Source organism: Microcaecilia unicolor, chromosome 2, assembly GCF_901765095.1.
Source record: "Microcaecilia unicolor chromosome 2, aMicUni1.1, whole genome shotgun sequence".
Lineage (NCBI taxonomy): Eukaryota > Metazoa > Chordata > Amphibia > Gymnophiona > Siphonopidae > Microcaecilia > Microcaecilia unicolor.
In genome coordinates this window covers 657,148,439-657,164,448 of record NC_044032.1, presented here as the reverse complement: position 1 = coordinate 657,164,448, position 16,010 = coordinate 657,148,439, and the positions used below count along the sequence as shown (strand labels likewise).

The 16,010-nt window shown below is 44.8% G+C and overlaps 1 protein-coding gene across 4 annotated transcripts in view; it reads left to right on the top strand.

The window, feature by feature from the left end:
• The window catches only part of PDE5A (phosphodiesterase 5A), a 313,971-nt gene that overhangs the window by 268,829 nt on the left and 29,132 nt on the right, over nt 1-16,010 (top strand). For all 4 annotated transcript variants that reach the window (XM_030191794.1, XM_030191791.1, XM_030191793.1 and 1 more), the window contains exons 15-17: nt 1,965-2,052; nt 10,210-10,310; nt 11,165-11,242. In XM_030191794.1, the coding sequence (XP_030047654.1) occupies nt 1,965-2,052; nt 10,210-10,310; nt 11,165-11,242 (267 nt within the window). The remainder of the gene's footprint in view (nt 1-1,964; nt 2,053-10,209; nt 10,311-11,164; nt 11,243-16,010) is intronic.

The following is a 16,010-nucleotide window of genomic DNA, read 5'->3' as shown; positions in this document are numbered from 1 at the left end:
TCCACGGGATTTACTCAGAGTATCAAATAGCTGGGTGAATGTTTCAGAGTAACTATTGACAGAGCTTACAGTATATCCATCAGGCAGATACAAGCAAGTTAGATAACAGTTACTCCTACATTCTCCCCTCTAATCCTCAATTTTTTTTCAGTTTATATTTTATTAACTTTTAAAAGAGTATAAAACTCAATTTTCAAAGAAACATAAAGCGTCTATATAAACCTGATATCCAGTGGGCAGCGCTTTTCCTGTCCGCCTCCAGTGTTAATCCTGGACATTCAGTGTTGGGCTGGTGACTGGCATTGAATATCCAGGGTGTTTTTTAACCATTAAAAAGTTAACTGGTTAAGCCAGTATTCAGTGTTAACTGGTTAACTTTTTGCCAGTCAAAAATAGGACAGCTATTTATTCAGTCCAATTTGACCGCCAAGGGTATCCGATTAGTAACCGGATAAATGGCACGATAGAGCCAGTTATGGACTAGGTGCTAATCTGGAATAAGCCAAATGATTAAATTATGAATGAGGAATATTAATATTATCTCTTCCTATTAACAAAATAAATTGTATCAAATGAAGAGACTGTATCTTAAATGACAAAAAAAAAAAAATATATATATATATATATATATAATTTAAAAAATGTCCCGAACATCAATGAAATTCAAATACTATATTTTAAAGTATAATGTAAGTGCTCAATTACCAACGGTGGTCTCAGCTCTTAAGCGCCAAATCAAGCTGTAGACCCCTCATTCAATCATTACACCAGCTGTACTTCTTCGATATATATGTATAAATAAATACCACTTACCTGATTGAAGAGCTGGAACACACTTCAGTTGTTGCATTAAGTTTCTGAAGAGACCACCACAAACCAAACGTGATCAAATAATAAAAGAAAATCCTCCATAAAGTGAAAAAAGTACCAAAAAAACAATTGTCCCCTCTAATCAATTAAAGTCACAAGGTTACAGCGAAAACGTAGTGCCAGAAAAGTTGTTGCTTGAAGAATCCTAAAGATGAAAATTCCTGCGGAAACTGAAGATTCTGTTCTGGCGATTAAATATGAAATCTGGATGCCTTCAAGATGAAACAAAACCCTAGCAGTAATCCACCATATCCTGAAAACCTACTAAGTCCAAAGAACACTGCAGACGCTCTCAGTTCAAGTCCCTTTCTTGAAGTAAGCCAAAACATCAGTCCCAATTTTCAAATGATTTCTACCAATTTCTGCCGATCATTTGAAAACTAGCACTAATGTTTTGTTAACTGAGCACCCACATTATACTTTACAATTTAGTATTTGAATTTTGTTTGATATTCAGGACGTGTTTATCTATCACTACCCTCTTCTCGCTGTCTCCCAAATCTCCCATCACTCTCCCTCAACCTCACAAATCCCTCACCATTGTGCCAGCACAAGCATCTCGCTTTCCTACCCACCATCCATCAGTACCAGAATAGTCAACATTGGTTCCTCCTGGTACAGTATATCTAACATAGTAACATAGTAAATGACGGCAGGTAAAGACCTGTACGGTCCATCCAGTCTGCCCAACAAGATAACCTCATTTTACATGGTATGTGATACTTTATATGTATACCTCAGTTTAATTTGTCCTTGCCATTCTCAGGGCACAGACCGTAGAAGTCTGCCCAGCACCGGTTTTACTCTCCAAGTACCAGCGTCACCACCCAATCTCCACTTAGATTCTGTGGATCCATTCCTTCTAAACAGGGTTTCTTTGTGTTTCTCCCACGCATGTTTGAATTCCACCACCTCCCGCGGGAGGGCATTCCACGTATCCACCACCCTCTCCGTGAAAAAAATACTTCCTGACATTACTCCTGAGTCTGCCTCCCTTCAACCTCAATTCACGTGCTCTGTAGTAATAATCTCTGTAGTAAAAAATCTCTCATTATTCGGTCCTAACAGTGTGTTGTTTGTTTTTTTTGTATCAGGAGTGACCACCCACTTGCACAGCTGTATGGCCACTCCATCATGGAGAATCACCACTTTGACCAGTGCCTGATGATACTCACTAGCCCGGTAAGTGCCTGATGTCAGCCCCACAACTCATCTTTCTTCGTTTATTAATCTTTACGGGTTAAGGTGTGTTATTGGTGTTTGTGTACAGATCGCTTCCCTGACCTAGTGGGGAAAAGTTTGACATTCGGTTTCTCCTGACCAGCGACTTCTGCAGTCCTAGAAAAACAGAACTTCGACAGGGAATTCATGGTGAAATGAGGTTCTCCCTGATTTCAAAAGCCATCACTTTGTCTGGAACATCACAGCTCCTTCGGGGTAGTCAGGGTGACAGTGTAAAAATGATCTTTTAGGAAATGACTGCGTTTGTGTTTGTATGTGTGTGATTGTGTCCTCTTTGACTCCCTGTGGATGATTCCTCAATGTGTAGCCCAGCTCTGCAAATTTCCTTCAGTGCTACACTGCCTGTCCTGTGACTCCCTGCAGCGGCTCTGAATGCATTTTTCTGTCTCTGTTTACTGCCTACTGCTAATATCTTTGTGTGTGTGTGTCTGCTCTCACGTCATGTAGGTAATTCGTGTGTTGAGATCCGTGCTCTGGATCTTCATGGGGACTGGGCAAGGTTGTGTGTGTGTCTGCTCTCACGTCATGTAGGTAATTTGTGTGTCGAGAACCGTGCTCTGGATCTTCATGGGGCCTGGGCAAGGTTGTGTGTGTGTCTGCTCTCATGTCATGTAGGTAATTTGTGTGTTGAGAACCGTGTGTGTAGCCAGGTCACCTTATAACTGTACACAGAGGACAAGGATCTTTGGTGATTCTCTTTCTTACAATGGTCAGTCAAAGGAACAGTCTTATCAGCTCTGCATACTAAGAGACATAAACAGAGCATGGTCATGACCAGCCTTCTTCTGTTTTTCCATGTTGTTCTAGGCAGAGCTTATCTCTATCATTTCCTTCCCCCGTGGGTTTAAGATCTTTTTCATATTTTTCAGTTTCAATCTGGAATGAATTACCATTGGAGCTAAGGCGGGATCCTTCATATCTTTCCTTTAGGAAAAAATTAAAAACTTATCTTTTAAAGAGGTTTTTGAATGTCTAGCACAGTCACGAATTAGCACGTGAATAGTTTGTCATATTTTAAAACTAAGTTTTTATTATAATATTGTATTTTAGCCTGCTTTATTGTGTGTGTGGTGTGATGTGAATTGGTTCTTATAGCCGGTCAATGCCCAACTGGTGGTTCAAAGCGGGTTACGAAATTGATATAAAGGAATGAAAACTAGAGAAAAGGTATAACATTGACCATAAAATTTCTGAAATAAGGAAGTCTTCAAATTTTTATGAAAACATAAATATGTTGGTAAAGTTGTAAGTGGAACAGGCAAAGACCACCAGGATTTAACTGCCTGGAGAGGAAAAGACAATTCAAATGCTAACTTTTATCTTACTTAGTGAACAATAACAGAAACCCTTATTGAAGCTCTTAAAATATTGAAGAATAGGACACAAGGCTCAAATATTATAAGAAAAATGGAAAAGCTGGTTTATTAGAAATATTGACAGCAGTAAGCTTAATATCTTGTAGCAGTAATAGAGAGAATGTGCTTATGCAGGAACTCCTCAAAATGACGGTAAAGTATTGAGTTTTAAGTACCTGACAAGGTAGAGTAAAGATAACACACACTTGCACTTAGTCCTGAATTATTCCGACTCCTCACACCCTAGGCACGATAAAATATTCTCTTGGCTCAAACCCTCGATGTCTCTTTGCCACACTGAACTCTCTCCTCAAAGTGCCTTCACCTCCAACTCTCCCTTCACTTTCTCCCCAGACTCTGGCTGAGTACTTTCATGATGAGATTCACAAGATTAAACTTGAATTCTCAATGAAGTCACCTCTACGTCTTCTTCCCTTAGTCCATTCTCTCAACCCTCCTTCAACCCCTGCATCCTTTTCTTCCTTTTCTGAAATCACCGAAGAGGAAACTACACATCTTCTTTCCTTCTCAAAACTAACTACCTATTCCCTCTGATCTTATTCCCACCCATCTACTTAGCACTAGCTCTCCTACTGTCCTCCCTTTTATCTGTCTAATCCTCAATCTTTCACTTTCATCTGTGACTGTTCCTGATGTCTTCAAACATGCCATAGTCACACCACTCCTTAAAAAACCTTCATTGGACCCTACCTGTCCTTCCACCTGTTGCCCCATCTCCTTTCTCCCTTTCCTAGCCAAGATACTTGAACGTGTTGTTCACCACCATTCACCACCATTGTCTTACATACATAGTAACATAGTAGATGACGGCAGAAAAAGACCTGCACGGTCCATCCAGTCTGCCCAACCAGATGAACTCATGTGTATACCTTACCTTGATTTGTACCTGTCTTTTTCAAGGCACAGACCGTATAAGTCTGCCCAGCACTATCCCCTCCTCCCAACCACCAGCCCCGCCTCCCACCACCGGATCTGGCACAGACCGTATAAGTCTGCCCACCACTATCTTCGCCTCCCAACCACCAACCCCTCTTCCCCCCACCAGCTCCGCCACCCAATTTCGGCTAAGCTTCTGAGGATCCATTCCTTCTGCACAGGATTCCTTTATGTATATCCCACGCATGTTTGAATTCCATTACCGTTTTCATCTCCACCACCTCCCGCGGGAGGGCATTCCAAGCATCCACCACTCTCTCTGTGAAAAAATACTTCCTGACATCTTTTTTGAGTCTGCCCCCCTTCAATCTCATTTCATGTCCTCTCGTTCTACCGCCTTCCCATCTCCAGAAAAGATTTGTTTGCGGATTAATACCTTTCAAATATTTGAACGTCTGTATCATATCACCCCTGTTCCTCCTTTCCTCCAGGGTATACATGTTCAGGTCAGCAAGTCTCTCCTCATACGTCTTGGAACGCAAATCCCATACCATTCTTGACTTTCTTTCATCTCAAGCTATTCTTGATCCACTTCAATCTGGCTTTCGCCCCCTTCATTCAACTGAAACAGCGCTTGCTAAGTCTCCAATGACCTGCTCCTGGCCAGATCCAAAGGTCTGTATTCTATCCTCATCCTTCTCGATCTATCTGCTGCTTTTGACACTGTTGATCACAGCCTACTCCTTGATACGCTGTCCTCACTTGGATTTCAGGGCTCTGTTCTTTCCTGGTTTTCTTCTTATCTCTCCCATCGTACTTTTAGTGTATACTCTAGTGGATCCTCCTCTACTTCTATCCCACTGTCACTTGGTGTACCTCAGGGATCTGTCCTGGGACCTCTTCTTTTCTCCATCCATACTTCTTCCCTTGGTACTCTGATCTCATCTCATCGTTTTCAGTATCATCTTTATGCTGATGACTCCCAGATCTACCTCTCCACACCAGAAACCTCAGCAGGAACCCAGGCCAAAGTATCAGCTTGCCTGTCTGACATTGCTGCCTGGATGTCTCAGTGCCATCTGAAACTAAACATGACCAAGACTGAGCTTTTTATCTTTCCCCCTAAACCAACCTCTCCTCTTCCCCCATTCTCTATTTCTGTGGATAACACTCTTGTCCTCCCTGTCTCATCAGCTCGTAACCTTGGGGTCATCTTTGACTCCTCTCCTTCACTGCATATATTCAGCAGACTGCTAAAACCTGTCGTTTCTTTCTCTATAATATCACCAAAATTCGCACTTTCCTTTCTGAGCACACTACCAGAACCCTTATCCATGCTCTTATCACCTCTCGTTTAGACTATTGCAACTTGCATCTCACAGGTGTCCCACTTAGCCATCTCTCTCCTCTTCAAACTGTTCAAAATTCTGCCGCACGACTTGTATTCCGCCAGTGTCGCTATGCTCATATTAGCCCTCTCCTCAAGTCACTTCTCTGGTTCCCTATCCGTTTCCGCATACAGTTCAAACTCCTCTTATTAACTTACAAGTGCATTCACTCTGCAGCAAATCAATACTCATCTGTCCCTAAACTCTTCTCCGGGAACTCCGTTCACAGGGTAAATCTCTCTTATCTGCACCCTTCTCCTCCACCGCTAACTCCAGACTCTGTTCCTTTTATCTTGCTGTACCATATGCCTGGAATAGACTTCCTGAGTCGGGATGTCAAGCTCCATCTTCAAATCTAGGCTAAAAGCCCACCTTTTTCATGCTGCTTTTAACTCCTAACCCTTACTCACTTGTTCAGTACCCTTATTTTATCATCCCCACCTTAGTAATTCCCTTATCCCTTATTTGTCCTGTTTGTCCCGATTAGATTGTAAGCTCAGTCGAGCAGGGACTGTCTCTTCATGTTTAAGTGTACAGCGCTGCGTACGTCTAGTAGCGCTATGGAAATGATAAGTAGTAGCAAGATCCCCAAAAAAGTACAAAACATTTTTTCTGCTTATCCCCGGTGGATTTTCCCCACGTCCAATATAATAATGATTTATGGACTTTTCCTTTAGGAAGCTGTCCAAACCTTTTTTAAACTCTGCTAAGCTAACCACCTTTACTACATTTTCTGTCAATGAATTTCAGAGTTGAATTACACGTTGAGTGAAGAAATATTTTCTCTGATTCGTTTTAAATTTACTACTTTGTAGCTTCATCGCATGCCCCCTAGTCCTTCATGTCAACCTGTTCCAGTCCACTCATTATTTTATAGACCTCTATCATAACTCCCCTCAGCCGTCTTTTCTCCATAAGTACATAAGTACATAAGTAGTGCCATACTGGGAAAGACCAAAGGTCCATCTAGCCCAGCATCCTGTCACCGACAGTGGCCAATCCAGGTCAAGGGCACCTGGCACGCTCCCCAAACGTAAAAACATTCCAGACAAGTTATACCTAAAAATGCGGAATTTTTCCAAGTCCATTTAATAGCGGTCTATGGACTTGTCCTTTAGGAATCTATCTAACCCCTTTTTAAACTCCGTCAAGCTAACCGCCCGTACCACGTTCTCCGGCAACGAATTCCAGAGTCTAATTTCACGTTGGGTGAAGAAAAATTTTCTCCGATTCGTTTTAAATTTACCACACTGTAGCTTCAACTCATGCCCTCTAGTCCTAGTATTTTTGGATAGCGTGAACAGTCGCTTCACATCCACCCGATCCATGCCACTCATTATTTTATACACTTCTATCATATCTCCCCTCAGCCGTCTCTTCTCCAAGCTAAAAAGCCCTAGCCTTCTCAGCCTCTCTTCATAGGAAAGTCGTCCCATCCCCACTATCATTTTCGTCGCCCTTCGCTGTACCTTTTCCAATTCTACTATATCTTTTTTGAGATACGGAGACCAGTACTGAACACAATACTCCAGGTGCGGTCGCACCATGGAGCGATACAACGGCATTATAACATCCGCACACCTGGACTCCATACCCTTCCTAATAACACCCAACATTCTATTCGCTTTCCTAGCCGCAGCAGCACACTGAGCAGAAGGTTTCAGCGTATCATCGACGACGACACCCAGATCCCTTTCTTGATCCGTAACTCCTAACGCGGAACCTTGCAAGACGTAGCTATAATTCGGGTTCCTCTTACCCACATGCATCACTTTGCACTTGTCAACATTGAACTTCATCTGCCACTTGCACGCCCAATCTCCCAGTCTCGCAAGGTCCTCCTGTAATCGTTCACATTCCTCCTGCGACTTGACGACCCTGAATAATTTTGTGTCATCGGCGAATTTAATTACCTCACTAGTTATTCCCATCTCTAGGTCATTTATAAATACATTAAAAAGCAACGGACCCAGCACAGACCCCTGCGGGACCCCACTAACTACCCTCCTCCACTGAGAATACTGTCCACGCAATCCTACTCTCTGCTTCCTATCTTTCAACCAGTTCTTAATCCATAATAATACCCTACCTCCGATTCCATGACTCTGCAATTTCTTCAGGAGTCTTTCGTGCGGCACTTTGTCAAACGCCTTCTGAAAATCCAGATATACAATATCAACCGGCTCCCCATTGTCCACATGTTTGCTTACCCCCTCAAAAAAATGCATTAGATTGGTGAGGCAAGACTTCCCTTCACTAAATCCGTGCTGACTTTGTCTCATCAGTCCATGTTTTTGTATATGCTCTGCAATTTTATTCTTAATAATAGCCTCCACCATCTTGCCCGGCACCGACGTCAGACTCACCGGTCTATAATTTCCCGGATCTCCTCTGGAACCCTTCTTAAAAATCGGAGTAACATTGGCTACCCTCCAGTCTTCCGGTACTACACTCGATTTTAGGGACAGATTGCATATTTCTAACAGTAGCTCCGCAAGTTCATTTTTTAGTTCTATTAATACTCTGGGATGAATACCATCAGGTCCCGGTGATTTACTACTCTGAAGAGCCCCAGCCACTTTAGCCTTTCCTCATAGGGAAGTCGTGCCATCCCCTTTATCATTTTCGTCGCCCTTCTCTGCACCTTTCCTAATTCCACCGTATGTTTTTTGAGATGCGGTGACCAGAATTGAACAGAATATTCAAGGTGCGGTTGCACCATGGAGCGATACACAGGCATTATAACGTCCTCATTTTTGTTTTCCATTCCTTTCCTAATAATACCTAACATTCTATTTGCTTTCTTAGCCACCGCACCACACTGAGCAGAAGGTTTCAACGTATCATCAACGACGATGATCCAGGGATTCAGGCATTATTTATAGTAGTCTATAGTCAGGTGCATAACTCTACTCCCCACCCAGACTCCACCTGTTGTACACCCACCTAAAAGCTATGTGCTATCGGCGATATATGCATAAATTTCAGAATAGCACTCAGGCACACATATATACACACACGTGTGCTGGTATTTTATTTTTATTTTAGTTACATTTGTTCCCTGCGCTTTCCCACTCATGGCAGGCTCAATGCAGCTTACATATACAGGTACTTATTTGTACCTGGGGCAATGGAGGGTTAAGTGACTTGCCCAGAGTCACAAGGAGCTGCCTGTGCCTGCAGTGGGAATTGAACCCAGTTCCCCAGGACCAAAGTCCACCACCCTAACCACTAGGCCACTCCTCCACTGTTGCTACTATTTGAGATTCTACATGGAATGTTGCTATTCCAACATTCCATGTAGAAGTCGGCCCTTGCAGATCACCAATGTGGCCGCGCAGGCTTCTGCTTCTGTGAGTCTGGACGTCAGACTCACAGAAGCAGAAGCCTGCGCAGCCTTCTACATGGAATGTTGCTAGTGGAATAGCAACATTCCATGTAGAATCTCAAATAGTAGCAACATTCCATCTAGAATCTCAAATAGTAGCAACATTCCACATAGAATCTCCAATAGTAGCAACATTCCATGTAGAATCTCCAATAGTATCTATTTTATTTTTGTTACATTTGTACCCTGCGCTTTCCCACTCATGGCAGGCTCAATGCGGCTTACATAGGGCAATGGAGGGTTAAGTGACTTGCCCAGAGTCACAAGGAGCTGCCTGTGCCTGCAGTGGGAATTGAACCCAGTTCCCCAGGACCAAAGTCCACCACCCTAACCACTAGGCCACTCCTCCACTGTTGCTACTATTTGAGATTCTACGTGGAATGTTGCTATTCCACTAGCAACATTCCATGTAGAAGTTGGCCCTTGTGGATCACCAATGTGGCCACGTCCTACACATACATGCAGGACGTCAGACTCACAGAAACAGAAGCCTGCGCAGCCTTCTACATGGAATGTTGCTAGTGGAATAGCAACATTCAGTGTAGAATCTCCAATAGTAGGAACATTCCATGTAGAATGTCCAATAGTAGCAACATTCCATGTAGAATCTCCAATAGTATCTATTTTATTTTTGTTACATTTGTACCCTGCGCTTTCCCACTCATGGCAGGCTCAATGCGGCTTACATGGGGCAATGGAGGGTTAAGTGACTTGCCCAGAGTCACAAGGAGCTGCTGCCTGTGCCTGAAGTGGGAATTGAACTCAGTTCCCCAGGACCAGAGTCCACCACCCTAACCACTAGGCCACTCCTCCATGTTCACCACTTACATGTTCACATGTAAGTGGTGTAGAAATGTTACTGCCTACTTTTATAGGATTACCCCATCCTGGACAGAGATTTACCCTATCTACAGCACTCCTGTATGTTGGGGTAAAAGAAGTCGGTCCTTTAAGGATGACACCGGGGAGTCTCGTCTCCCGCCCCTGTTCTCTCTGCCGATGAGAGGTGCTATGGTGGTAATCTTGGTATAAGCTTCCCTGCTGATTCATCTGCTCTCTTTGTGTCTAGGGGAACCAGATCCTGAGTGGTCTATCCCTGCAGGAATACAAGAGTGTGCTGAAAGTGATAAAACAGGCTATTCTCTCAACAGACCTGGCTCTCTATATGAAGTAAGTGACAGGGATTCGCTACCAGAGGTCTAAATCTGACAGCACGGCCGTAAGACTGTACTTAAAGCTCTGAGCCTCCACTAGAAAATCAAGCCTTATCTGCTATAAGACTGCATGATAGGCGTACAATGTTTTCCAACTAATCTCTATATTGATATCAGACAAACAAAGCTCTCCTGTGTAGCTTGTATCTGAGTCTGGCTGCATATGTGCCCATGGCGGCAGCGCTTGACTGCAGAATGTGGTCCTAATGGAGCCGGCAGCAGTGGTGTGCTGGAGCAGGCTCTCACAGGCTCGCAAGAGCCGGTTGTTAAGTTTTTAAGAATTTTGGGAGCCGGTTGTTAAAGTAGGGCCCTCCATGGCTTCTTTAACAACTGGCTCCCAAAATGTGGGCTTGGGGCCCCTGCTGAATTCTCTTTTACTTTGCTGGTGGGGATGATGAGCCCTGCCAGCCAAGTACATAGACTACTGCTGCTCCCCGCTCCTTGTTTCCAGCTCTGGGCAGCAGGCTGGGACTTCTCGAGCATGTAGAAGTTCCAACATGCTGCTCAGAGCAAGACATTGGGAGTGGTGGCAGTCCATTTATTGACTGCCAGCAAAGGTATGCCTAGCGTGCCCGCACGAAGGGAGGGAGGAGAGAGAGGCAAGTGTTACTCCCCTCCCCCCCCCCCCCCCCCCCCCCAGCCACCCCTGGCCCTTCCAACTGCAGAGCTGGCTACGTCCGGAGAAAGAGCCTGTTGTTAAAAATTTACCAGCACACCCCTGGCCGGCAGTACATAAGGTCTGTGGCACAGTGTGGACTGCGGATGTGTAAGTGATGGCCTGGTGACTGAAAATGTGGTTTCTCTTTCCAGGAGAAGGGGAGAGTTTTTCGACTTGTTAAGAAGAAACGTCTTCCGGTGGGAGAATGCAGAGCATAAGGAGCTGTTTGTGTAAGTATTGTAGTGCTGTGTCTGAGCGATGTCACTCTTTCTAATGTAAATTCCAAAATGGCACTCACTGTGCTGACACTGTCACAGATGTATACCTAATAATGTACTGTACAGAGCTGTGTTAAAGCTACCAATTGTACATAGATGTTTACATGTAACATAGTAACATAGTAGATGACGGCAGAAAAATACCTGCATGGTCCATCCAGTCTGCCCAACAAGATAAACTCATATGTGTTACTTTTTGTGTATACCTTATCTGGATTTGTACCTGTCCTTTTCAGGGCACAGACCGTGTAAGTCTGCCCAGCACTATCCCGCCTCCTGACCACCAGCCCCGCTTCCCACCACCGGTTCTGGCACAGACCGTATAAGTCTGCCCAGCACTATCCCCACCTCCCAACCACCAGTCCCGCCTCTCGCCACCGGCTCTGGCACAGACCGTATAAGTCTGCCCAGCACTATCCCCACCTCCCGCCACTGGCTCTGCCACCCAATCTCGGCTAAGCTCCTTAGGATCCATTCCTTCTGAACAGGATTCCTTTATGTTTATCCCACGCATATTATCGACAACGACACCCAAATCCCTTTCTTGGTCCGTAACTCCTAACGTGAAACCTTGCATGATGTAGCTATAATTCGGGTTCTTTCTTCCCCACATGCATCACCTTGCACTTGCTCACATTAAACGTCATCTGCCATTTAGCCACCCAGTCTCCCAGTCTCATAAGGTCCTTCTGTAATTTTTCACAATCCTGTCGTGAGTTGACTTTGAATAACTTTGTGTCATCAGCAAATTTAATTACCTCGATATAGAAAGAGAAAAATGAGCCACGTGGTGTCAACTCATAACCAGCAGTCACACTCCCACTGTATCACCTCTCAGCCAGCAGCCACAAGTGCTGTCGTACTACAGTGGTATCACCTCTCAGCCAGCCATGTCTTTTTCATTTTACATTGTACGCCACCCAATTGACTTGTTCTCTTGACCAACATAGAAAGTCTATAATAAACTTGTAACTTGGTTGAGTTGGACTCTAGACCCCAAACTGTCTGTCCAAACCGACTGTAGCGTCTGGTATCCTGCTCAAGGCAGTAATGAGATGTTTATTCAACAGAGGCTGACTTCAAGTGGGCTACTGATGCAGCCATGGCTCTGACATTGTGAGCCCTGATATCAGCCCAGCCTTAGCACAGGTAAAAGGAATGCAATCTGCCAACCAATTGGAAATGGTGCGTTTCCCGATGGTGACCTCCATCCTGTTGATATTGAAAGAAATGAAAAGTTGAGTGGACTGTTTGTAGGGCCTAGTCTGCTCCAAGTAAAAGGCTAGTGCTCGCTTGCAGTCCAAGGTGTGCAGTGCACTTTTGCCAGGATAGGCACGAGGAAGGGGGACGAATGTTGTCGAGACAATCGACTGGTTCAGAAGGAACTCCATCACACTAGGTAGGAACTTAGGGTGTGTGCAGAGGACTACTCTGTTATGATGTAACTTCGTACAAGGTGCATCTGCCACTGGCCCTGCGAGCTGAAGTAACAACCACTAAATATATGACCTTACAAGTCAAGTAGTTCAGATGACAGAAATCAAGTGGCTCAAAAGGAGCTTTCATCTGCTAGATGAGAATGACGCTGTGGTCCAATGACATAGGTGGAGGTTTCACAGGAGGCTTTGTCAACAGCAAACCTGACATGAAGCAAACAACTAAAGGCTGTCCAAAGATGGGCTTACCCTTTATAAGCACTATTAGCACTGAGATGAACCCTTATGGAGTTGGTCTTGAGACTACACTCGGAGAGGTACAGAAGGTATTCAAGCAGATCTGCTAGGGCCAGTAGGGAGTGATCAGGATCATGGTCCTGTGGTCTTCCTTGAGCTTCTTCCCCACAAGAGGAATGGAAGGATATGTATACAGAAGTCCTGCCCCCCCCCCCCCCCCCCCCCCAGTGAAGGAGGAAGGCATCCGATGCTAGCCTGTCATAGGTCCGGAGCCTGGAACAGAACTGAGGGACTTTGTGATTGGACTGAGTGGCAAAGAGATGCACCGAGGGGGTGCCCCATGCTTGGAAGATCTTGTGGGCAATGCCCAGTAACTACTCGTGCGGTTGCATGACCCTGCTTAGTCTGTCGGCCAGGCTGTTGGATTTGCCCACCAGGTAAGTGGCCTTGAGGAGCATCCCATGCTAGTGTGCCCCACACCACATCTGGATGGCCTTCTGACTCAAGAGAGCATGATCCGGTGCACCCTTGCTTGTTTGTGTAGTACATGGCAACCTGATTGTCTGTTTGAATGAGTACAATTTGGTTGTTCAGCTAATCCCATTGAATGAGTACAATTTGGTTGTTCAGCCAATCCCTGAAAGCCTTTAGAACTTCCAGAGCTCCAGAAGGTTGATGTGAAGATCTGACCAAGCACCTTAAGTTTGAAGCCCATCTAAAGTGAGCACCCCACTCTAGATGGGATGCATCTGTCATCAGCACCTTTGTGGGCTGTGGAATTTGGAATGGGAGTCCCAAAGTCAAATTGGATCAAATTGTCCACCAGAGCAGGGACTGAACCAGCTCTGGTGGAACTCAGATGACATCCTCTAGGTTTCCTGTGGCCTGACACCTCCAAGAAGCTAGGGTCCACTGTGCAGTTCTCATGTGAAGACGTGCCATGGGTGTCACATGAAGAGTAGAGGTCATGTGGCCAAACAACCTCAACATCTGCCTGGCTGTGACCTGCTGAGCTGTTCGGACTCGAGTGGCAAGGGTGAAAAGAGTGTCTGTCCGCACCATAGGGAGAAAATCCCGAGCCAGCTAAGTTTCTAGCAGAGCTCCAATGAAGTCCAATCGCTGGACAGGGAGCAGATGGGAATTGAGGTAGTTTAAAACGAACCCTAGTAGCTATAACTAACTTCCGAAAACTACTGAAGACTCATATCTTTAACAAGGCATACCACAAAGATCAACAAATGTGAATCCCTACACATATATCCAGAATTGTCTTACAACAGTTGCTTGTTACTCTACTATCATGTTTCATCACTATCATAGTACCCAAGTTCCTTATGTTATACTAAATGTATATTCTCCTATACATTTCCATCATTCATGATGTATTGTAAGCCACATTGAGCCTGCAAAGAGGTGGGAAAATGTGGGATACAAATGCAATAAATAAATAAATATAACACCTGAATAGTCCTCTGCTTGGACTCCTGAGCACCGTCTCTCGACGTGTTCTTCACCAGCCAGTCATCAAGATAGGGATACACATGTGTGGCGACGCCGTGACTACTGTAAGACAGTTGGTGAAATCTTTGGGAGCCAATGTGAGGCCAAAAGTCAACACGCGATACTGGAAGTGATGTATCCCCAGCCAAAATCAAAGATATTTCCTGTGAGCTAAAAGTATCAGGATATGAGTATAAGCATCCTTTAAGTCCAGAGAGCATAGCCAATTGTTTTCCTGAAGCATGGGAAGAGCAGTCCTCCCAATGTTGACTCCTCATGGGGACTGGAGAAACCCTCGGTACCCTGCAGCTCCCAGCACCATGTGTCAAGGGAGATTGATGCTAATGCTTCTTCCAATGCCTGGCATCGATGCTCCCTGGTGCTGAAGAGGACAACATTGAGTCCTATCCGTCCCGGGGGGCCTGCTTAGCAGCCGACGTCGAAGCAGGTGGAGACCATTTGATGCACAGTCACTCCCAGAGTGCAAGGGTCCGGCAGCCATATGGACCGACGTACCCGATGCAATACCTGATGCCAGTGTCGACACCGAAAACATTGATGCTGACGTAAACACAGAGGTTTCGAACCTGGTTCCAAAATATCTTTCTCTCTCAGCCTCTCTGGCCAGCTGTGTTTTGTTGCAGGGGTATGATCAGGATCAGGCCCCACACACTGCAGACACCAAGAATAGGTGTCTTTCCGCAGATGCTTGAAGCCACGGGGAACCTTCAAGGACATGGCATGGCCAAATCAAGTGACTCAATGGTGCTAAAGGGGGCAAAACACTAAAAACATATAAATAAAGCTTTTAAAAAAAAGGGGCAAAACACCAGGAAAAGGAGGAGGGAAAAACCAGATCGTAGCTCAGGCCTAAACGCAGCTAGTGAGCGTGGTAAAGGAAAGAAAACTTTTTAGGAAAAAAATCTAAGAAGATACAGGAAAGGAATAAAATGAAGAAAACCCCAAGAGAGGTATATAAAAACACAAAATGAAGGCACAAACAAAGACCCAACTGAACCCAGCTGTGAGGAGTGGCAAAAGCCCTGTCCTTTCCACTCCGTGGAAAAATGAGAACTGCTGGTCCCATGCGTGTGCGGTGGAGTGTGTTTCACACTCAAAGACCTGTTTAAAGCTTGTTAAAAGCTCCAGACCAGCAACGCAGATTTGCATTGCCCACATGTGAGAATTATAGACCTGCAAGTCCTTGGAGAATAATTTTTCACTCAAAGAATAGTTAAGCTCTGGCTTGTCGGAGGAGGTGATAACAGCGGTTAGCGTAACTGGGTTTTAAAAAGGTATGGACATGTTCCTGGACGAAAAGTCCATAGTCTGTTATTGAGATGGACATGGGGGAAGCCACTGCTTGCCCTGGGATTGGTAGCATGGAATGTTGCTACTAATTGGGTTTCTGCCAGGTATTTGTGTCCTGGATTGGCCACTGTTAGAAACAGGATACTCGGCCAGATGGACCTTTGGTCTGACCCAATATGGCTATTATTATGTTCATATGTTCTTATGTAAAGAGCTTGCAGTATTCACAGCAGAGA